This window comes from Mustela erminea, chromosome 7, assembly GCF_009829155.1.
Source record: "Mustela erminea isolate mMusErm1 chromosome 7, mMusErm1.Pri, whole genome shotgun sequence".
Lineage (NCBI taxonomy): Eukaryota > Metazoa > Chordata > Mammalia > Carnivora > Mustelidae > Mustela > Mustela erminea.
This window is the reverse complement of record NC_045620.1, coordinates 17,323,184-17,347,463: the sequence shown is the minus strand read 5'-3', so window position 1 is coordinate 17,347,463 and position 24,280 is coordinate 17,323,184. Positions and strand designations below refer to the sequence as shown.

Genomic DNA, 24,280 nt, shown 5'->3' with positions numbered 1-24,280 from the left:
AGTTGGTAGGAAAGCATCTGGATACTTCATTAGATTCAAGCCTCCAGACTTTACAAATTGCATCCCAAGGCATTGAGAGCATTTGTAATTGTGATCATGAACTACTTTGGCAGTCTTTGAGGACTGAAATTGTAGCAAACAGGAGGGGTGCGAGAAGCCTGGGGAGAAACAAATGCTGTTGTTGATTTTTTTTTTTTAATGGAAAAATGTGGATTCCAGATATTTTGCAAGAGTAAGTGTGATGTTGATATAGGGGGGAAAAAACCATATAGACTGGATGATTAAATCAGAATTTTTCCCTTACTGTTTACTAAAGGAAGAAATAATCACTAGAAATCAGCACAGGCTCTGCATCCGTCAGCATCCAACCAGGAAAAGGGAAACCACTCCAAACATGTAAAAGGGAGCAAATTTGCTAGAGAATGAATACACAGGCATCAGGAGAGGGTGGATGAGGCAGCCCAGATGGTACCGACACCAAAAGCCATTACCCAGCATAGACTAGAGAGACAAAAGGATGTGGTGGTCCTCATCAGAGCCCAGAGGTCAGGATCATCCAAAAGAAGTTGGAAGTCTGGTAGACCTCAGGGAGAAATGGAGTCATGGAGGGCACATAGCCATTGTCCAAGAAGGTGCCTGAGGCCAACAGGAAGAAGGCTTCTCCTCCTTCTTACTGTACAATTAATGTCTCCTCTTGGCCAAACCTACATGCCAGTTGATATGGGGTCCAGGAAACACAGCGTGCCAGGGTTACCTGCACATCTCAGCCAGCAAAGGAAGAGCAAAGGTGGGGTGTGAGGCCAAACAGGCGAAGGGCCAGTGAGGGTAACCTATGAACAAGTGATAGTGTTCACCCCATTGGCACTTTTGAGAGATGTCTGGGCTTGTCAGTCAGGAGGAAGGCCTAGGACTGTGTGTTAATTTCAGCCAGAGTCAAGGTCAAGGCAGAGACCTTGTGGCTAGCTTTCAGGAAAGGTAAGTGTTAAACTGGGTCATTCAGCAGGTAATGCTTACTGGTATTTTTTTTTTTAATTTTTTCAATTTATTTTCAGCGTAACAGTATTCATTGTTTTTGCACCACACCCAGGGCTCCATGCAATCCGTGCCCTCTCCAATACCCACCACCTGGTTCCCCCAACCTCCCACCCCCTGCCCCTTCAAAACCCTCAGATTGTTTTTCAGAGTCTCTCGTGGTTCACCTCCCCTTACTGGTATTTTGATCTAGAATGAGCCAGGTTAAGCGGTCTTTGTCTATATGCCTGTCCCTGCTGTATCACGCAGCTCCATTCCATAACCGCTTTTCTTGAAGATTATCTCCCCTTATGCCCTCTTGCCAACATATCATATTCTAATATCGAAGGGATTGATGAACATGTCATGTGAATCTTGTTATACGGGCCAAATTATACAGACTTTGCTCAAATGATATTTAAACTTGACCTTTTAAACTTAAGTTCCCTCATCCTTTTTCACTTTCCTTGTATATCAACCACCATCTCTAAGCCCTTAACACATTGAGTTCAGTTTTATTATTAATCTCTGGGCTTTCCCTATAATTCCTTTCTTGATATTTAGGCACCATAGCATCCCGTATAATTACACAGGGAGACAAGCCTTGCTCAAGTTTAAGTAACTGTTGTCTCCTTTACTCCTAATACTCTTTCTCTGTTTCCACGATGACTAATTTTTTAAAATTTCCGACTACCTCCCCCACACCTGGGAACAGTGCCTCCCTCACTAGGTCTCGTTGACTATGGAGTGCTCCAGAAAGATTATTCCATCATTCTTCTAAGTGACATCACCTAGGATGTTTCACGAGTAATAAATAAATTGCCTCAATTCATCATATGACAGTAATTGCTTTTAGCCAAGATTTAACTCAGAGTCAATGTCAAGGAGCTGGAAAACACTACAGAGACACAGGTTTTTCAAAGATAGCTCTACCCTTGCTGGAGAAAAACCATTTAATAAGTACCGAGTTAAGTGTAAAGAAGATACAGATTTCTAATATCCTGGCCTCCCTCAATATCACCCAGCTGGTCCTAAGAGGTTAGAATTGACTTCATCACAACCCATACAGCTAAAACTGCTAAATACTGCTGACACAGGTTGCCCTCTTTTTCAGCCTTAAATGGAGGTTAGCACCCCATGAGATGGGAATAGCTTTAATTAATTGTTTGAAAGCACTTCGGCCACTCAAATAAATTGTTCCTCAAGTGCTGATTCTGCTTGGTCCTCTGCATCTCCTGCATCTGTTTCCAGGTGGATCCTGCTTTACACAGCAAACGCTCTGTGTAGGTCAAATTCTAATTCAGTTGTGTTACATACAGTAGGAAAGCCATGTAAGACCCCCATGGCAAATCTCTCCTGGGTGTAAGAAAACTCCTTTATTGGAAATTGGTTTGTTTTTTTTTTTTAATGCATTCAGAATTTAGTATTATAGACTTATTTAAGAGGAGTCATGCCCGACCCATGCCAGGCCTTGTCATCACTGATGCATCCCTGGGAAGGCATACCCTTCACCACTGGTGGGCTGAGAATTCCTTTACACTTCCATAGCTCAAATGCTCCTTCTTGTGCCCAGAAGCCCAGAGTGCCAGGACTTACTAGAGTAGGACCATGAGCTATGGTTAGAGTTGGGTACACTTTGAAGACTGCTTTAAGAGTCAGATCATAGTTAAGGTTAAAGCACAGGATGTGGCTGAGGTAGGGGGTCACATCTAAAGGAGGGAGCAGGAGCTGGCCTGTGGTTGGGGTTTAGGAGTGGTCTGCTGGTCAGTCCGCACCCATTCATGGTGAAGAGGCAACCTATGCCTAGAGTTGTGATTGGACTTTGGCCAGTAATAATACTTAGCCCATGAAATGAACTGGACAAAGCTAAGTGACCTCCAAAGGGATTACACCCATTACCTTGACCTCATTAGCACCCACTCAACTCTAGGCCACAGAGGAAAAGTCCTGGACATCGCCTGATGAGAGGTGCTAGGACTTAACACTGACGGTGAGGACAGCAAGGTGCTGGGCATGCAAGGTAATTCAGAGACAATCCTGCTGTCCGGGAGCTCACTACTTGGTGGGAGAGAGAAGTGTGCGAGCCAAAAATCAAAGCTAACACAAGTGTGTACTGGGAGGGGCACGCAGGACTGCTTAGGCAAAACTTAACTACAAACTTGGTTTTCACATGTCATCAGTGGTATGGGACATGTCCTGGGTATCCCTGAGACCACCCAGTGACCTCCTTTCTCCCCTCCCTATCCTGGATCCCTAGAGTCCAGGCAAGGCCGGCCCTGCCAACAGGGATGAAGACGCTGAGTCAGCTCAGTGCCTACAGGACCGGCTCCCCGCGTGTAAAAATCTGTGCCCTGAGCCTGAGCACAGGGGGCTCAAAGCTGCTTAGTCACGGCAGAGAGCAGCATTCACGGCCGGTGATGGGGATTAAAGGTTTATTCTGAAGAGAAGATGAAAGAGAGGAGAACATCCATATGCCCTGTGGCCAAGGAGACCGTCCCATCGGACTTTCCAGGCAGCCAGTATGATGTGGCACAGACAGTGTAAGAGAGAGTGTGGACACCCTGGACAAACTGTGTTCTTCCTATGGAACGAGGGAAGCCTTCTCATGAGCAGTCACTGTAGCCAAGTGTCCCAAAGCCCATTAACACCAGGATGCCAAGAACAGGTGACTACAGCCTGGTTGGTGAGGCAGAGGCCAAGGCCAGGAGGTGACAAGTAACAGATGCTAGGACTGTTCACAAGCAGGAAGCAGAACCCAAAAGAGGAAGGTCAGAGGCTAGCTGTGAGCCAAATGCAGAAAACAGTGCACAAGGAGACCTCGCAGTGTGGGCTCAAGAAACCCTCTGGGAGGGAGGACAGCTTTTGGTCTTGGTATCACTGAGGTCTCTCCACTCCACTGTAACGGTACAGCCTTGAGGGTGGTCTCCTGCCCACGGCCCAGGGCTCTGGATCCCCATGTTTCCAAGTGCATTAGTTTTGTAGGGCTGTCGTCCCAAATTACCACCATTTGAGTGGCTTAAAGCAACAGAAATGTACTCCCTCACAGTTCTAGAGGGGAGAAGTCCAAAATCAAGACATCCAGGATTCCTCCTGTGAGAGCAGGTAGAATCCTTCCTTGCCCCCTCCCGCCACAGGTTTGCTGCAGTCCTTGGAAGTCCCTGGCCGGTGGCTACAACATTCTGCTCTGTCTCAGTCACCACACAGTGTTCTCCCCTGTACCTGCCTTTGCCTGATATCTCCTTTTCTTTTTTTTTAAGGATTTACTTATCTAATTTAGAGAGTGTTTGCATACACACCCAACTGTGGGGGTGGGGGGAGGGAAGGGTAGAGGGAAAAGGAAAGAGAATCTTAAGCAGATTCTGAGCTAAGTGCAGAGCCCAATGTGGGGCTTGATCTCACAACCCTGAGATCATGACCTGAACCAAAACCAAGAGTCAGATGCTTAACCAATCGAGCTACCCAGGCACCCATGTTTCCTTCTAATAAGGACCTCAGTCTCACTGGATTATAGCCTGCCCCATAATTCATCTTAACTAATTACATCTGCAAAGACCCTCTTTCCGAATAAGATCACACTAACAGGAACTAGGGTTTAGGACTTCCACCCATCTTTTGGGGAAAGACATTGGACCCATTAACAGCAGGCTAAGCTCAGCCAAGTGATCTGGGAATGGGATGTGGACGGAGGGAGGTCTTAGCATTTCACCAAGTAAAATGCAATCACTGATAAAGGTTAGGATCAATCACACCGTATATACGGGAAGAGGATGGGACGCTCCTGCTCGGTCATGAACGGAGCCGCAACAGGGGCTTCCAGAAGGCCAGAATGTCCTGGCTTTATTTGTCTGTCTAGCTTAGGGTGCACCAGATCAAGGTGTCCCCAGGGATATAATTCCTCAGAATTATAATTCCTCAGAGACATAATCTGGTTTTTTCCCACCGCCTCTGGTGAAACTGATCCCTCAAGGAGTGATCACATTACCTGACCCAAAGGGGTAGGAATTTGGAGGAGAGGCAGAGATCTACCCAGCCTGGGTAGCCTTATCCAGATCTTGCCTCTGGAATATAGTGCTTGCAGTGAGCATCAGAGTCTGGAAAGGAAAAGAGGCACGGGAGGGAACAAGAAATCTATAGGAAGGATTAGTGGAAGCACGGGCAGGATCAGAGGGAAGGGCCGATAAACACGCAGCACGGCATTCAGATTAGTGCAATGAAATTGAGCTTGGGTAATAAAACCAGCAGCGGGAATAGCATCGATTGTTGAGATTCCAGGCAAATCCACCGTGAACATGTTTTCTTTCTTCTAGCCTTTGCCCCTTGGCTTTTGGAAGCAGAAACACTGAATCACTGTGTTCTGTGCTAAAAGCTGATCTACGCTCCTCCCCAAAGGATGGATGCAAAAGTAGCTCTGTGTCAGGAGAGATGACAGAGGGCAGAAGCGGGGTCCAAAACGTTTGCAGCCATGGCCGTTGCCCGCAGGGGCAGGCTCGGAGTTCTGAGACACAGACCAGAGTTTCTGCCTACAAGCCTGACTGCCCCTGGACCAGCACCAGGGGAGCCCAGGAGAGCCTATGTGGCGCCAAACCAGCAGACTTCAGGGACCTCCATTCAGAAACTCCAGAGACTCAGTCCCTAAGAAGCCTGGCAGGTAGGGCCGCACAGAGTTCAAATTCTGGGTTGAAAACCAGTACTCAGTGACTCACCATCAGCCTAACCAAATGGAAGAAGGTGAGCCAGGGGAGGTGTTGGGACCTTTGTGGGTGGAGGCAGAGGGTGTTGGGAGGGAGCACCCTATGCTTGGCTCATGCTCTATGAACATGAATCATCCACTCACCTGTAAGTCCACTCATGCACGGGGTCAGGTGAATGACCATTATAAGTGTGATGGGCACGGACTAAGAGGTGACACAGAGCAAACAGCTCCAAGATGGTGTGCTTGGGATATGAACATGGCCATGCTGGCGGTGCTCCCTCACTCAGGGCTGACTCAGGGGGTCCTCTGTGCACACTGGCCTGGATAGTTGAGCATTTCCTCTCAGTGCAGCCTGAGACAGTGGGTGGGTGGGTGGGGGTCAGGGACAGTTTTGTCTGGACTTGATCTTAGAGGGTAAGGGAGATCCCAGAGGGAGAGCATCCCAGCAAGGGGAGGGAGTGCGAGAAGGCAGGTCCTGCTAAGATAAGCGGGGTGAACGGGGCACAGGACGCCAAGGAGGGAAGAGGTTGGGAGAGCAACTAGAGAGTGAGGGTCTCATTCTCCCAAAGCACAGGGGAGCTTGGGGACATTTCCATCAGGAGCAGATGCTTATTGCTGGACTGTCACTCAGGTCCAGGGGAGCATACACTGGAAGGGCACCAGTCTGGAATTTGGACACAAATCTGAGCAAGATGTCATGGATCTTGGGCATGAGAGGCAGCGACGAGGAAAGGAGAGATCCAGGAGAGATTCTGGAGGCAGTATTAGTCCCACGTGGTACCAAAGAGGAGCAAGGATGGCCCTGGATTCCCAATCTGAATGTAATGGCAGTTTGCATAAAGCCCGGAGGCTGGTTTCTCCTTGGTCAAGGGAGAATAACCCAAGACAGAAAAAAGGTATAGTTAAGACCTCAGTCATATATGATGCTTGTTTTGTAGGCAATAGAAACATTGACCTGCTATAGGGACACCCCACGGGGCAGCAGCAGGCCAGAAAAATGCCTTCCTCTTCTGCACCAAGGCTGCTGATTCAGCAGGGAGATTGGATGCAGAAGCTGGCAGCCAGAATGGTCCCAGAGCCTTGTGTCCATCAGGTCATGAGCGTCTATTGTAAGACTGCTGACAAAGATGGCATTCTGGTGTGCTTGTTCGAACACCGCGCTCCCTCCGTGCTCTGCCGAGTCAGCCTGTCCCCGTGCCGACAGCCAAATGGAGGGAAGAACTGTGTCGGCCTAGATCCTGAATGTCACCTTCCTCTCTGACCTCCAGCTGCAGTCCCTGCCCCTCACCTGCAAACAACCCTGGTCTGAGCCTTGGGACCCATGAGGCCTGGGTCAAGGGGAACTGGAGGATGCCCAGGAGGAAGGCTCAGGGACCTCAGCATCGTGTTGCCTCTACTCACTGTCCTGCTCTTGCCTTGGCCATCACAGCAGCTGGGTTGCCATGCAACTGGGTCCAGCCTCCCACTTAATATCCTTACTCCCTAAAGAGCCCCTAAATTTATTAACCCTGCTTGACATTTTAGGCTGAGGCTCTGACAGGCTCTTAACTCTCACCCCCCATCCCCCACGTTTCTCGGGAAGCACAGTTCCGGTCCAGCCACCTGCTTGAATATCACCACCAGCGAGTTGCCCACCCCTCCTGTCTGGATCTCAATTTCCTCATCTGTAAAATGGGCTTAGGATAATAATAATAGCAAGAGCGAAAATCCAAGCACTTAATGCTTATTTTTCTCCCTTATTCCTCTTAACAACTAATTATTATTAGTATCCCCATTTTGCTGATAAGGAAATGGGACCATTTACATGACCTCTCTGTGGCTCAAGTCCCACTGCTAGTTATGATGTGATTTTTGAGGCATAGTGCTGAAGCCTTCTGCTCTGGTATTTCCTGGTTCTTGGCACATAATAGGTGCTCACTAATGTGGACCCTGGGCTTAGAACATGCTGGGTAGGAGTGCAGACTGTCCAGAGAAATTTATCATCCCTGAGCTTTGTGATTTCCAATGATCGGAGCCTCAGTTTCCACCTCCATCAATGAGAACGCTAACAGCACCCTACAGGTGAAGTACACTAATAATGGGGAGCCCTTTGCATGAGCACAGCATGTAGGAAATCTGTAACATGTCTTAGCTGTCCTAGTATTCTTTTCCTCAGCTTGCTAGATATCCCTGATGCTACTATCCCCCAGAGCTGCGACCTCTCTCCAGCCAGCCCGGCAGGAGCCTGACCCCCACTGTGGGTCTTCCTTCCCCCTCTCTCCACCTAGCACAGTCCCATCATGGGGGGTGGTACTTGGGTTTCAGCATTTTCCAGAGCACTACATCTGGTTTTACTGCTTCCAGCTCCTGTTCTCACACCATCTGTCCTCCTTTGCCAGGGGGCATAGCCTCCCTGAGAGGGTCGCTGAGACCCCGGGGTGTCTGAGGCTGCGGAGGCTACCAGGCACCACACTGAGCCCTCAGGAGACTGCCGTGCTGCTTCCCCATCTGCTCTGGGGCCCCACAGCTTTATTGCAAAGGCTCAAACTCTACCTGGGTCCAGAATTTATAAGCCATCCCTGGGCAAGTTGCTTTAGAGGCAAAGCAGTCTCCGAGAGTGTTTTATGGCCTGAATTCTGCTACTGCGGCAAGGCTCTGATTTTAAAAACTGCCAGGAAAATAACAACAGAGAGTTTTCCTGTGATGTGGACAGGAAAGAAAGGAATGACAGAGGGGAGGTCCACTTGATACCCTCTCCAGCAGAAGCTGGGTCAGAAACTCATCCCTTCCCTCTGACGACCCTCGCCACCAGTGAGCCTGGTCAGTCTGGGACTCATCCACATTATCTCACAGATAGGACCTGGGCTCAGAAAGGCTGTGTGATGTGCCCAAGTCCCCCAGTTTTAAGGAATGGAATTTGGGCTCCATATGAGGGCTTGGCCCAAAGCCCTTCTTGTGGAGAATTGACAATGGGGACTGGGCACAGTCAAGGTGGTGAATCTGGGTCTGGTAGGGGTTCAACTCAAGAGCATGGCTGACCATTTGTGCATCCTCTCCAGCCTCTCCAACCCAGGGTCCCACACTGCTGCCTGGAGGCCTGGCTGAATTACTACCAGAGCCAGAGAAGGGGTACCTTCTGCAGCGGTGGGTCCATGGGGTCCCAAGTCCTTCAGGTGAAATGTTAGCTTGGCACTTGTCCACCACAGCCACAAGTCATCCCACTACAAAAAAAAAACTCCTAACCCTGGCCATGAGACCTTATTTTTGCAAGGCAAGAATCCCCAGCCTTCACCCTCATACCCACTAATGACAACCAAATACACTTCCAGACATACCAGACGTCCCTGGGTGTGTGTGTGTGTGTGTGTGTGTGTGTGTGTGTGTGTGTGTGTGTCAAAGTAAAACAAAGGAACTGAACATTTACTGAGTAATGTCTCCATGCATATACACTTCTGTTCACCAATTAGGCACAAAGATGGCAAAAAAAAATTTTTGCCTCTAGATCTGTGCTGTCCAACATGGTAGTCACTAAGCCACATGGGGTCACTGAGCACCTGAAATGTGGCTAGACTGACTGAGGAACCGAGTTTTAAAATTTATTTTATGGTTTATTTTAATGAATTTAAATTTAAAAACTAGTATGAGTAATGTTTACATATTAAACATAATGTTTACCTTTTTAAGGCTATATTTCATTTTAACTGTTTAAAATCTAGCATCTGAACTGAGATGTGCTGTAAATGGAAAATGTATACCAGATTGCAAAGATTTAGTGCAAAAAAAAAATGTAAAATACCTTTCATTAGTAATTTTAAAATACAGATTGTGTGTTAAAATGGTAATATTTTATAGGCACTGGGTTAAATAATATCTATTAAAATTAATTTCATCTGTTATTTTTTAATGCGACTCTAAAAAACATAAAATTATAGGGGTGCCTGGGCAGCTCAGTTGGTTAAGTGTTTGTCTTTGGCTCAGGTCATGATCTCAGGGTTCTGGGATCAAGCCCTGCATCGGGCTCCCTGCTCAGTGGAGCCTGCTTCTCCCTCTCCCTCTGCCTGCTGCTCCCCCTGCTTGTGCTCTCTCGTCCTCTCTCTTGCTCTCTCAAATAAATAACTAAATGAGATCTTTTTTTAAAAATGTAAACTTCTATACATTGTCCCAGTTCTATTTTATGGAACCGTGCAGCTCTGGAGGATTTCCACAAGGGGAGCTATTGCCCCTCAGGGACCCTGCGGACCGTCTGGAGATAGAGTTGGTTGTCATAATTGAGGAATGAAGTGCTACTGGCATCTAGTGGGTAGAAGCCAGACATGCTGCTAAGCATCCTGCCCACCACAGGACAGCCCCCCACGACAGACAAGCATCCATCCCCAAACGTCCCTCATGCCGAGGTTGAGGAGCCCAGCCCTCCAGCAGAGCCAGGAGGTCAGAGACCTGCAGAGCTAGCTGGAGTTAGCTGAGCAAAGAGGTTAAGGCTGTCACCATACCCAGTTCTCATGATTAACTATGGTAGGGGTGCCACGGTCCCCACTCCAGAAGAGAAGGAAGCCCAGAGAGGAGAAATCACTTGCCCACCATCCCGAGGCCAGAAGGTGGCAGGGCTGAGAGCTGAACACAGCCTCCATTCCCAATGCCAGCCTCTTCCCTGCGACACGATGTGGTTCCACGGTTCTCTGGCCTGTTGCAGACCCGAAAAGAGGCTTCCCGAGCTTCTGGTCTACCGCCCCCATCCCGCAGAGCCGGCAGTTATGATTTCCACCGGCCCTTCTTGCTACCAGGGGATGAGCACGAGCAAACACCCCGTCTGAAAGGGACATTCTGCTCTGAGAGAAACACTCGCAGGCCCCTCACCCATCAAATGGGGCCGAGAAGCAAACGGAACATGATGAAATCAACCTGTCAGAGGAGGAACATTCAGACACCTCAGAGGCAAGAGGGAAGAACAAATGTGCCCAAAACAGAATCGGCTCCGTTTAAAGAAAACATTATCAGACCGCTCGACTTGAAGAGATGCCAGAGAACAATGGCCCAGCGGAAATGGAACTCCCACGTGGGCTCCGGGGACACACGGTACCTCGCTAGAGTGGCTGTGCGTGCGGTGGTGAGAGTCCCTCTCCCCTCACCATGACCACGCTTCCGTGTGCGACTCCCTACCTCCCCGTGGGGGAGGGCGAGGCTGGTGGGCCTGTGATGGGGGATGACAGGGGACTGACATTTCCTGAAGGCCTACTACGTGTGGCTGTCGAGCAGGGCAGTCCCTAGGGTCACCTAACAGTGATCTGTAACAGGACTCTAAAGTGTGACAATGAGATTTACAGGTGGTAAAAGGCTATGCAGCTTTACAGGTGGTAAAAGGCCATCTAGGTGGGGAGGGATTGTGATGACATTCCTGGAGCGTTGGCAGCGGCGTGCTGAGCCATGGGGGTTGGGGACAGGGACAGCTGGGCTGCAGTGAGTGCTGTGGACTCACCCAGTATCTCCACTCCCAGACTGGTACACCAGGCGTCCAGCAGCTGTGGATTCTGGCTGCTCAAGGCGCACAGATGCCTCCTTCCCGGCAGAAGTACCGCAAGGCAAAGGTGAGTGGCCTCCTCAGGGGCCTGTGCACTCCCATGACTGCCAATGGCCGGCTGGCGTTGTGGCACAACTGCTGGCCCCTTGGCTTCAAGGTGAGGTTTCTGAGGGCTCAAGCTGCCACAGGCCTCCACATCCTGCCCTATCCTGCCTCCCCGACTTTCTCTCCTGAGAATTCTCTTTAATGAGTCATTCAATTTGCACAGGAATCCCTGTCTCGGGCTCTGGGTCTACAGAAACCAGCTGAAGACATTCACTAGCAGTCATATTTCTGACTTTGGGGAAGAGGGTGGACAGAAGTGGACCATGAGGCCAGACTCCTGTCATCCTTGCTGGCCATTCCCCCTCCCCCCGCCATGACAAACTGGCCAGTCAGAGACTGGTAGAAAGGAGGCCACTGTCTGAGCAACCACTCTTGAGAGAGGCATTAGGTAAAGATCCGAAATCACCAAGGACTTCTAGAGTCACACCTTTAGGGCAGTGGGGTCTCTTTGGTCTGTAGGACCTGCCATAGGCATCAGCCTATGACACAGGTGGGCTCTGCATCCCAGTCTTTGAAGAGAGGCAGATGCTGATGGGAAATGTGGTCAAACTACAGCATGTTTGAGGATAGGGGCTGATATCCTTCACACAAATACTCCCCTAGGCTGGGTACTCTTACTCCAGCCTTTCCACACTCATTATCTTGTGTGGTCTCGGAGTACAACTCCAGAAGACTCTGCACGTGCAGATTCTAGAAGCAAATGGTGCCCCCTTAGACGCAGCCATTATGATTCCCACTTAACACGCAGGAGAGGTGGGGACCATCACATTTAAAGGGCTTGTCCAGCACACAGGGGAGGCCAGACCCAGTCCCATTCTAAGCACAGACACAGGAGGCCCACTTCCCCAAACTCAGACCACGGCTGAGCTGTCACTTCTGTGGACGCACACTCTGAGCTCCGAGTATGTGTGTGTTTGAACACCACACACCTCTCCTTTGTAGCTGCCCTCACAGTTATCATGCATTGATTAGGGTGGCTTTCTCCCTTCCCGGAAAGGCATAGGAACAGGTCTTCTTTTCCTCCTCACTGCATCCCTCCATGCCTAGAACAGTGCCTGGCACATAGTAGGTACTTAGTAAGCATCAGTGGAATGGATGAGTGGGGAGCTGCATGGATGAAGGGAGGCATGGAGAGGTGGGTGGGTGGGTGAATGTGGGGGGGGGGTGGCTGGAAGAGTAAATGGGTGGACAGGTGGCTGGCGTGGAGGGACTGCCAGTTCCTCTCTGGTGCACCTGGCCTGAAGGACGCCCTGAGCATGGGCCATGCTCAATTCCTTCCCACCCGCCCAGGGCTCTGGTGGTCACCTGTGGTGAGGAGGCAGAGTGGAGTCCCCGGGGTCACCTGGGCGCTGCCCATTGGTGCTGACCACAAGGAAGCCAGTCCCCAGGCAGCATGCAGAAGAGAAGGAGAGAAAGAAACACACATGAAAACGAGCGGCATGGTGAACAAGACTACAGTTCTTGTGGCTCTGAAGAGCTCACGCTAAACAGCAAAAGAACATCGCGATCTAACAAAACAAGGCTGCAATCGATTTTTAAAAATGAAACGAGGGTAAGAGTCAGCATTTATCAAGCACCCACGACATGCCAGGTACTCTGCTAGGTATCTCACGAACAATGTTTCTAAAGCGGAGAGCAACCCGGAAAAGTCTGTATTATTATAAATGAGCTCCATCATCTTTCCACGCCCTGTCTTCTCTCCCACTCTGCTTTCTTAGTACATGGTGGCCCCACCCACGTAGCAGCTCCATGGAGGAATCCGGGAGTCATCCTTTGCCTCTCCTTTTTACTGACCTCCCACTTCTAAACCCTCAGCATGCCTCAGTAAGTCTTCTCCAGGAAGGCTCTCGAAGCCTCTCTTTTCTCTCCAATCTCATTTCCACTTGGTTCAAGCCACCCGCACGCGTCACTGAGGAGCACTCAAAATACCACCTTCCTTGCTGGTCTTCCTGCCTCCGGCCTTGCCCCCTTTCAATCCACCCTCCACCCTACAGCTAAAAGACATCAGTAAGGGAAACCTCAGAGCCCCTTCTCCAGCTCAGACCCTCGGTGATGAGATCCTTGCCTGTTCCTCCACACTCTCTTCCTCAAGGGCAACGAAGTCCTCTCCATCATCAACAGCCCACTACATTCTTGTCTGCAGACCTTACCCGGGCTCATCACCTTGTGAGGAATACACTCCCTCTCTACCCCTTTACCTGACTAGCAACCGCTCACCCTTCAGGAATCAGTTTGGAGCTCCTTTCTTGGGAGTCTCTGGTGTCTCACCGTGTATGGGACAGATATCCCATTCTGTCTTCCCATAACACCCCAATCTTCCTTTCTCACAGCAATAACCCTGCCCTGTTATTAGTGGCCACCTTTGCCTTGACTCTGTAAGCTCCCTGAAGGAAGTCACCGCGTTTCATTTACTAAGCGCTCCTGTGATCTTGTCTTGTACCTGGCATGTAGTAGGGACTCTGTTCTGTTGAACAAATGAATGAACAGGTGAAGAAATGAATCAGAGCATGGACATAACTTGCTCAAGGCCCAGAACTAGTAACGGGCAGAGGCAGTATTTAAATCCTGGTTTGCATGACGAATGCTCCTAAGCCTTTGAAACTGACTACTTGTCTCTGTAAAGAAAACTATATAAAGGGCAGGAAGGTGTCTAATGCTTGGTGAAAGCCTACATGTTCCTCTAGTGATTCATCAACAGAACTGTATAAAGCCCTTACGCAAAATGAGGAGAGAGGTAGGGCACTCCAGACCAACCAATAAACAGGAAGTATATCATTTCAAAAAAAAAAAATCACATAAATAGCAAGCTTGAGCAAGGTCATGATATACTATAAAACATAACTGCCAGTCAATTGTCATCATAATATTCCTCCTCTTAACGGTGTGGGAAGCGTCACCATTTTCAAAGTACACGCTAAGTCAGAGGTCAGTGAACTGTGGCTTGTGGGTCAAATCTGGGTTCTCAGAGTTTTCTGCATGGCCATGAGTTAGGAATGGTTTTTACACTTGTAAATGGGGTGTTTGCTATTTGACCTTACCTTTTTTTTTTTTTTAATTTTTAAAATTTATTTTCAGCATAACAGTATTCATTGTTTTTGCACCACACCCAGTGCTCCATGCAATCCGTGCCCTCTCCAATACCCACCACCTGGTTCCCCCAACCTCCCACCCCCCCGCCCCTTCAAAACCCTCAGATTGTTTTTCAGAGTCCATAGTCTCTCATGGTTCACCTACCCTTCCAATTTGACCTTACTTTTAAAAAATTTTTATTTGTTATTTTTTTAATTTTTTATTTAAATTCAATTTTTTTAACTTATAGAATATTCTTAGTTTCAGGGGCAGAATTTAGTGATTCATCAGTTGGGGGAAATAAAACCAAAAAGAAGAGTAATATTTTATGACACATGTAGATTATATAAAATTCATATTTTGGTGTCCATAAATAAAATTTTATTGGAACATGGTCACACTCATTTTATATTTCTTACCTATGGCTGCTTTCTGTGCTACCATGACCAAGTTGAGTATGTGTGACAGAGACCATGTAGTCTGCAAAACTGAAAATATTTACTATCTGGCCCTTTACAAAACAGCTTGCCAACCTTATTCTAAGTGGCTACTTTTATTAATTTTTCCCCACCCTTGGAGGTAGGCAAGACATGGCTCACATGTCAAAAAGAAACAGAAGGTTGAGAGAGGATATGACTTTGGTGTTCCCACCTGGCCTATTTCAGTGGCTTCCTACCTGTTCTCCCCATGGTCTTGTCTTGTCTGTGCCCCAGATCCCCATCTCATCCACCTTCTAAGGCGGTCTGCTTAAACACCTCCAATGGCTCCCAACTGGCCCTTGATCTCAGGGCCAAGTTCATAAATATGCTCTGGGGCTATACAGAGTCTTCAGTATCCTGGCCTTGCTCTCTCCTTCAGCCCCACCTCTGATCACTCCTTGTGGTGTGTGGTCACATAGTGTGTGCCCACATATGTGCCTCTGGCCACATAGGCATCTATTCCTTTGCTTTGACCCTTTCAAGTTCAGCACGCTTCCAGTCTCCAGCGATCTGCACATGCTACTTCATCAACACGGAAGATCTCCTGCCTTACTCTCCAGCCTTGTTCAATATGATAACGGTCACTCTTTCAAAACTTGTCTCAATAACCACATTCCTGAAAAGGCACAACCTAAACCAATTTATGTTTCCCTTCTTGGCTCCCAGAGCATCCTGGATTTACCTTCATCACGCCATATTGATAGAATTTATCTGTTTGCTGTTCTCCCGCTAGCTATTTGTGGAGTGCTTATTATAAGCTCGGCGTTGCACGAAGCACTTTGTATGCATTGGCCCATTAAATTCTTACATGAGCCCCATGAAGTAAGTGGTGATATTGTCACTGTTTTACAGATGGGGAAACCAAGTCACAGAGCAGTTAAGTGCCTTTTCCAGCCTAGAATTAAAGACTCTCCAAATCCAAAGACAAAGATCTTAACCCATCTGGGACAAGAGGCCACAATCAATAGGAAGTTGTACTCAATATGTGTTTATTAAGAACTAAATGAATAAGTGAAATTCCGGTTTAGTATTTACCTGCTAGCTGTGTTGCTTAGAAAATTACATTTCTGAGTTTCAGTTTCTCTACTAGTTTCTCTAATAGTTGAAGCCTGGTTGACAGGCCTGGTGGAGTCTCCCCACCTTACCAACCTAGGGCTACAACTCTGCCGAGCAGCAGTGCTCAGCTATAAGGGGCAGAAACAGGGGTATAGCTGGACAGGTGGTGGGATGGGAAGAGGTTTTCCTAGTGGGTGGAAGAGCAGAAGATAAGTAATGGATCACGGGTCTCAGCAGGACATAAAGGGAAGCTGAAACAGCAAAGGGGCTCAAACCTTTTGGGTAGAGATGACAAGTGTTTTCTGGTACCTGGCCTACCTCTCCTCCTTAGGCACACAGAAGAATCCAAGTCTCATCAAGGCCATGTAAGTGGAAGTGACACAAGTCATTTCTAAGTGAGGTATTCAAGATCCAGATTACTAACCCCACACTTTCTCTTCCCCTGCTGTGGGGTTTTTATGAGGCCACATATACTCTAGATGGCATAACAACAAACTTTTTTGGTATCAAGCTACTGATATTTGGGTATTCATTTGTCGTTGCAGCAAAGCCTTTCGTATCCTAACTAATCCAGCCGAAGAAAAGGTATTAGTTTCTTGTCTTCTCTTCTACAACCTGGTTCCCCATCATACAGCTTTTCTGTTAGAGGCTTCATGACTCCACTCTCTCCATATTTCCAGCCTATGTTCATATATATTTATATGAAAATTAATTAATTAATTAATTAAAATAGTAAGACCATGCAAGAAGGAGGTCACAATGCTGAGTGCCTCAGACTTCCCTTTTGACTTTTATTCCCTTCTAAAGCGAAGAATGTTGAGTAGAAAGAGATGCTTATGGGCTAAAGATGACACTAAAGCAGATAACCTTGAAGACAAACTAACTTCTTGGTTTATCAGCTTCAATATATTGTAGTAACATGGAAGGCTGAGGGCTCTTTGTGGTACCGGGTCTGCTGCAGATTCCAGGACTTAGCCTGGACACTGCCAAAGAGACAAAGACCCATCACACCCTAAAGATTCTACTATCAACTATTACTGGAAAAGAGGCATGGAAGGGTTTAACAAATAGGAGATAGGAGACTCTGACAGTGGCTCATAGAATCTCACCTAGTCTGTGTCACTGACAAGATTCATGGCATGGGAATGCCATGAGCTTTATTTAGAGTTAGAGCTCAGCTACAGTTCTGTGGGCCCTTGAGGTCTTTATTCAACCTTTCTGGGCTTCTACTGCTTCATTTTTTAAGTAAGGGTTATAAGGATGATCACTATTTATTTAGTGCACAATACATGCCAGGTTTTAATTCTGTCATTGCATTGTCAACTCATGTCAGCATACATAGGCCTGTGACTGGTATACAGTAGATGGTTAATTTTCATTAAGCCCCCCTTCACCACCCTGCTCCTTCAACACTATGTGAAACCCCATCAGAGAAAGCTCTAATGGAACCTTCTTCTATTTCTAGCCCTTGACTTCAGCCTACCCAGATATCCCCCTTTCTTTGACTCATGATTTTAAAAGCCTGCTATTCCCTTTGTAAGATGTAATTGCTTTGCAGCATCAGATTTGAGCTAAGGTCAACTCAGGTGTCTCAGGTCTTGGGTAGATAATTCTCATTTCTAGTTCACAGGGATGAATTGAGACTTCCCAAGGACATGCTTGAAGGACAAGTGTTGGTTGTGGTTTTGGTTTTCCGGGACTCCACTGTACCAGCTTTGTCTTCCTGAGTGGGGTATGGAAAACATATGTATGTGTATTGGCAGTGTGGAGGAGCAGTTTGAACAGTCTAGAGAGTAGGGATAGGAGAACGATATAAGAAGACTAAGGAGCTGTACCAGTAGTTGTAGCAAGAAAAATATTAATGGGTTGGGATATATGAATGCCATTTTTGGTTACTTTTAGTTTACTTATGGTGTAATTCTCTCCTTCTATTTTGTCATTAAACCTTCAAGAAAAGCCACATTACTCCTTTGGCATTTTAGGACATAGAGAGCACTGGGTGAGAACAAAAGGGGCCAAGGGTCAAGGCAAGCTTGTCACACGCAAGCAATTCTGAGAACCCCCATTGCGGAAAATTCACTTCATTGGGCTTGCATAGGGAGAAACTGCACTACCCTACCCTAACCACCAAGCACACACCCTGGGCTTTCCCCCTCTTAAAATCTGTAGGATTTCTGGGTGCCTGGGTGGCTCAGTGGATTAAGCCTCTGCCTTCGGCTCAGGTCATGATCTCAGGGTCCTGGAATCAAGCCCTGCATCAGGCTCTCTGTTCAGCAGGGAACTTGCTTTCCCCTCTCTCTGTCTGCCTGTCCCTCTGCCTACTTGTGAACTCTCTCTATCAAATAAAAAAATAAAATCTTAAAAAAAAAATCTTGTAGGATTTCTAAGGTCTGAACAATAGCCAAGAGTCTTCCAATAGATGGACTCACTACAGTCTACCTTTCATAAGTGATCCTTCACTGGGGTCTTGACTCCAGCTACCATGACTAGATTTGGGCATCCTGTGGTCCTGAGTCCCTCCTGAAAATGCTGGGTAGATAATGAGAAAAGAAAAAATGCTACAGTCAAAGGCTAACAGGTGCATGAGCAAAATGCTACACTCAGTCAATAAAAATAGGATTGCTAGAATCTAATCTAAACACAATAACCTATAGCTGAAGAGCTTAAAGACTACGAGCTGAGGTTGACATCATTCCTTTGCCTCTGTTTCTGCACTTTGGATCTAGCCTGAGTTCATCTGATAAACATGTGATTTGTGGAATCATAGGGGAAATGACCAGAGTCCAGGCTTTGGCTTTTCTTCCTTGGAGAATAGCAATGAGAGGCTTGGACCTCTAGGTCTCCTATCAGAGAACATTCAGAAGAATGACGAGGGAAGCTAAAGATGTTTATCATCTGTTATATTCTTGACCTTTTAAGTGCATTATCCCAAATAACTGGGAGAAAGAGTCAATGACCTCTGGCTTAAAATGGGTGTGATAGACTAAAAGGGGTTTGATTTATCCAAGGTCAAACAGTTAAGCTTTGGACATGGGATTTGAATCCAGGTGACTCTAATTCCCCATTTTTCCATGCAGCCTTTCAAAGAAACTTCATGTAAGACAGAACCTTCCATATAGAATTAGATTGACAGAAGAGAGGAGGGCAGGCAGTGGGCATTTCTTATCTGATAGGAGATAATTCCTACATTGTGCTTGGCTTCTCACACCACCTGTAACATGTTATTCTTAGGGTTAAGGAATCCGAGTACACATCATTTCCCCTTCTTGGCTCTAGTCTTAGTATCAGCAAAATGAGGGCATTTCACTGAAGAATGGGTATTTATTGTCCTGCCAGTCTCTGCAGGGGTGAGAATTCATTATGAAGAGAGAAGAGAAAATGCTAGATGAAATGGTCTACCTCAGGCTTAGCCATTATAAAAAGAAGCTACTTTTACAAAAGACCATTGCCCACGCCTCTTGCCTGTTGCCGTTGGGACAATGGTTTTAGTCCATCACTACCACAGGGCAGCATGGAACTATTGGTGACATTGGCCCCTTATCTCATGCTTCATTATTCTGGAGTTCAGCTTTCAGCACCTACTCCGAGGGGGTTGTTTTAATGGGATCGTTAGAGAGTGTTTACTAGATTAAAACTGTGGCTGTCTTCTGCAAAGCAACTCTGCAAATGGCTTTATGGGTTTCCGGATTTATTTTGTCTCAATGACTAGGCTCAGTTTGCAAATCAAATCAAAGCTGATTTTTCTAACTGCCACTCGGGCGCACCCAGCGGGAGTCTGCAAAGCCAGCTGTGTTCCCTTGATGGCTGGTGCCAGAGACGGGAATGCTGCTGCCTGCTGGTGGCCAGAGAGTTTCTAAGAGGGAGAGGGCAGACAGCTTGACCCTAACCAGGGCAGGCAGTCAAAGTCAAAGAAAGCAAATTTTCATTTTCTGGAAGGAGAAAAGGCAGGTAGGATCTATGTGACCACAAAGACTCACAGGCAGAGGGAATTGGGAGCCAAATATGGAATCGTGATATTGAAGTTCTGTCCAAATGAAGTGTCCCATGGTGGAAGGAACTTGGTGGGACAGAAGTAAGGTCCCTGTCACAGCAAGTGGAGCTGGACATCAGTTTCTGGAACAGAAACGGACTGGTATTGTTTTACAACTAAGCCTCTGGGTCAGAAACCATTTTCCCCTTGATCTACTCTGAAGGCATGGACTGACATGCGCAAGTGCCCCCTTCAGCAGGTACAGCCTGGAACAGGGGCATCATCACCACATGGGATAATCATCTTCCACAGGAAGGCCTGTTCCCCCCTCCTCCTTGAGCCTCAGTACCTCAGAAGTCTAAGTACCCCACTCCAAACTTCTGTGTGCTCCATTTTCCCAAGGGTCACCTCTGAGCAGACTCAGCTTATATCTCCAACCTGGCTCCTAAGTTGAGCCCAACCCTCCTCTTCCAAATGTAAGGTAAACATTATTTAAGGGGTCTAAATGCACCTTCCCCTTACTTGCCCTGTCTTACATTTTCTGTTTTAACTATACAAATGAAACCTCATTGTTTAGTAGTCTTTGTACTGCCTTCCCTTCAAAGAATAAATAATAGTTCTGTTTCTAAACCAAAATTTAATTTTTTTTAACCCATTAGCCTAAGTTTTCTCTCTATGGCTCTGAACAAGTTCCAAGAGTACAGTGTGCCAAGCAGAGGGCTTTTAGAATTTTCCTTCGGCTCTTGAATTGGAGGCAATTCCATGATCTTTTTGCTATCCCTCAACCCAACAATGAAACACATCCCCTGTATAAGAAGAGCACATGGTAGATGCCACTGGTGCCACTCTTCCCTTTTGGGGTTGGTGCACCATCCCCAGCTGCTCTGAGTGTTGAGACTAAGGGCTTATACCTATGACTTTCTCCTGATACATGTGCGAGACTCAGCACTGCCATCCACCCCCCCCCCGCCCCCCGCCCCGCCCGGAGCCCCCTGAGAGATGAAGGAGAGGGAGAAGGGGAAAGGAACAGGGGAGTACCAACAACTAATTGTTATGGGGGGAGAGGCAGAAATTCTGGTCTTCTTGTTCAAGGCAGAACAACTTGGGAGAAGTTTATACTCTACCTTATCTAGCCTAGGCTTTAATTTATCTGAGAATAGATTCTTGCTTAGCATTTTACTACCTCTCCCACTTTCCTCTTTCATTTACAGATTTCTTCCAAGGGCCCTCCCTTAATACCTTCCCTGCGCCCAAATCCCTGCCTCAGGCTCTACTTCTAGGGAATCTCTCTTAAGAGAGGTCCCATTTGTCTTTAGCAGCTCATTGATAAACTCCACTTCCCCACTATGGCTGAACTTATAAACCTCCAGCCAAAGTCAATCACAGGCAAACCTTGGCTGAGAAACAAAGTAAAGAGGAATGTGAATCTGGGGTAGTGCCAATGAGTCCCCCACCAATGAAAAAGACTGCCTTCAAGCCTTTTGAGGTCAGCTTGTTCTGATCCTAGGATTATCCCCTTTACTTGCAAATACCAAACTCCCACTCCACAGTCCCTTAGCTGCGCCTTCAATTTTGGTTCTGTAAATAAATAGTGTCCCCTGGTGATATGTGAATATACCCACCAAATCCTCTGTAAATACTGAGGACTTGGGCCTTTACAGGGACTTTGGGCCAGGGGTGTGGCTCTTCTCACAGTCTGATGTGCTCAGTCAGCAGATCTCCCAAATCCTACCCTTGGTCCTGGTCCTATGCAATTCCCAGTGTTAGGTGGGAAGGGGTGATGATGGGCAGAGAGACACAAAGTCTCCTATGCTATACCAGTCCCAAGGAAGCAGAACCCCAGGTGATGGCCTGGGAACATATCCGCCATTACTGCCTGAGCCTTTGGCACCATTGATATTTTAGTCCCCATTCAGTACATTTCACTTCTCTTTGGAAGCTCTGATCACAATTATAACTTCATGATTATCTGTTAAAATCATAAATGTAAGGTCTGTCTCCACACTAGACTGGGAGCTCCTTGAACACCAGGACCATGTGTGCTGATTCACCATAAAAACTGTAGTTCTCTTCAAAGTGTCCCGTTCACAGATGCTCAGCGAGTCAACCATACGAAGGAAATAACATTCATTGACAATAATTTTATCCAAAACAGTTTGCAGTACAACACTTGTACACATATTGTATCATCTGATCCTCTAACAAACTGGATGGTAGAGGTCTTCATGTACTGGAGCTGGCTTGTCCCATCTTGCTAAAACCAACTGTAAAACATTCTTGGCTATTTTGCAAGCCAGTTGTTAAGCCATCGGTAACTTCATTGAACATGGTGGGGATATTTACATCCTTGAGATCAACAGAGACTATAAATAAGAGGTTTTCTTTTACAAAGAGTAGGTTTATCATCAAACCACTGGCAGTCGGTGTGTTAAAAAATGTTCTGTAAATGAAGAGATGGACATAACGTTAAATATGGTGCCTCTGAGTTTCAGGAAGATGAAGTGGGACTTTCAAGGTCTCTGACCCTTGTTACAGTGAGATGCTGGCTTCAAACGCATTTACTCATTTCAGCAGGCATTTTTCAAGTACCAGTGATGTGCCAGGTACTTCCCGCCATGGCAAAACGTGATGGGGAAATTAGTGGTTAAGACCAAGGAGCTCCTTGTGAGAGATCCTCTCAATCAGCTGTGGTAGTGCCTATCCCAGGAGGTGGGCCCTGCTCAGACCCCAGAAGCGTGACTGGATCAGGACCTGATACTTCACCACCCTATGGAGCCTGAGAGTGGCTGTCACAGACCTAGCCACTGGGTGTGTGTGGATGGCTCACTGTGTTTACTTTCTGTCCAGGGCTCCTTCCACAGAACCTGCAGCTTCTCTGCCCCCAAACAGCCCCAGTGAGCTTCCCAAGGGAACAGCAGTCAAATCTAGAACTTAGCTCACCATCAGGAGCCCCCTGACAGGACTAGTTCCTGGTCCTTGCACATTCTTAAAAGCTATTGGGATTGTGCCATGAAAATAGAATAGTCAGAGGCTCCAAGGGAAACCACATGGATATTACCCCTAACTGTATGGGTTCTGCTATGAGTTGAACTACGTGTCCATACCCCAACTCATATACTGAAATCCTAACCTCCAGGGTCTCAGAATGCACCGTCTACAAACCCTATATTCAGAACATCTCAGAATATAGGGTTTGTAGATATAATTAGTTAGTTAATTATGATGAGGTTAAACTAGAGTAAGGTAGGCTCCTAACCTAACAGTATCAGTCCCTAAAAAAAGGGAAAACTTGGATACAAGATGTCCACAGGGGAAATGCTATGAAAGATGAAAAAACCAAGGAACATCAAAGATTGCCAGCAGCTAGGGGAGAGGTATGGATCAGATCCTTCCCTCATAGTTCTCAAAGGAACCAACCCTACTGATAACCTAGCCTCCACAACTGTGAGACAAGAAATTTTGTTGTTCAGGGGCACCTGGGTGGCTCAGTGGGTTAAAGCCTCTGCCTTCGGCTCAGGTCATGATCCCAGGATCCTGGGGTCGAGCCCCGCGTGGGGCTCTCCGCTCAGCGGGGAGCCTGCTTCCTCCTCTCTCTCCCTCTCTCTCTCTCTCTCTGTGCCTCTCCACCTACTTGAGATCTCTGCCTGTCAAATAAATAAATAAAATCTTAAAAAAAAAAGAAATTTTATTGTTCAGTCACTCAGCTGGTAGTACTTTTGGTACAGCAGCCACAGAAAACTAATCCAGGTCCCTTGCTTTGCAACCATCCAAACTGGGCAGCACTACATTAGAGTTTGGGTGACTATCAGGGACATTAAAGACAGACAAGGGTTAGAGCCCCATGCTGGATCCAGGTGTGGAATCTAGCAGAAGAGGTGCTGCACTTGGGGTCAGGGTAGAATGACCCTGCCTTAATGTTGGGGACTGTTACATTCTCCCTGTGAACCCTCTAGTTCACACAGATGACTATAGACACCATCTGGAATCACCAGGGTCACGGACAACACTCCAGCCAGGGCGGTGGCCTCAAGCTTGTACATGCGATCACACTCCAGAGGCTGGATGCCCCCTGGCAGCCCCACAAGGAAGATGCCATGATGTCAGGAAGGTGGTGGAAGCACTTGGACGGAGCTGGATGGCCAGTGGAATATGCCACAGCCACATCGTCCACTGCCGATGCCTGTGGGATTCCCAGTATCTTATTTTCCCCTGTTAAAGGGGAAAGTGTTTTCAGCAAACTCACAAAGTGGGAAATTTGATTCAGGAAAGAGATGGGTTGAATATGGCTTCCTGGCCTTAGATCCTTGATACAGAGCAGTGCACGGATTTAGAGAGGGTTTGACTTTAATCGAGCCTGGATGCTCCCAGGATACCTCAAGGCACAGAGAAGACACCAACCAAAT

At 47.3% G+C, this 24,280-nt stretch overlaps 1 protein-coding gene across 13 annotated transcripts in view; it reads right to left on the bottom strand.

Annotated features, from left to right (window-relative positions):
• PTPRT (protein tyrosine phosphatase receptor type T) overlaps nt 1–24,280 on the bottom strand; it is a 1,064,037-nt gene that overhangs the window by 182,876 nt on the left and 856,881 nt on the right. For 8 of the 13 annotated variants that reach the window (XM_032350627.1, XM_032350634.1, XM_032350629.1 and 5 more), the window contains exon 14: nt 12,609–12,665. The exons of the other annotated variants lie outside the window; for them this stretch is intronic. In XM_032350627.1, coding sequence (XP_032206518.1) covers nt 12,609–12,665 — 57 coding nt within the window. The remainder of the gene's footprint in view (nt 1–12,608; nt 12,666–24,280) is intronic. 13 annotated transcript variants of the gene reach the window in all.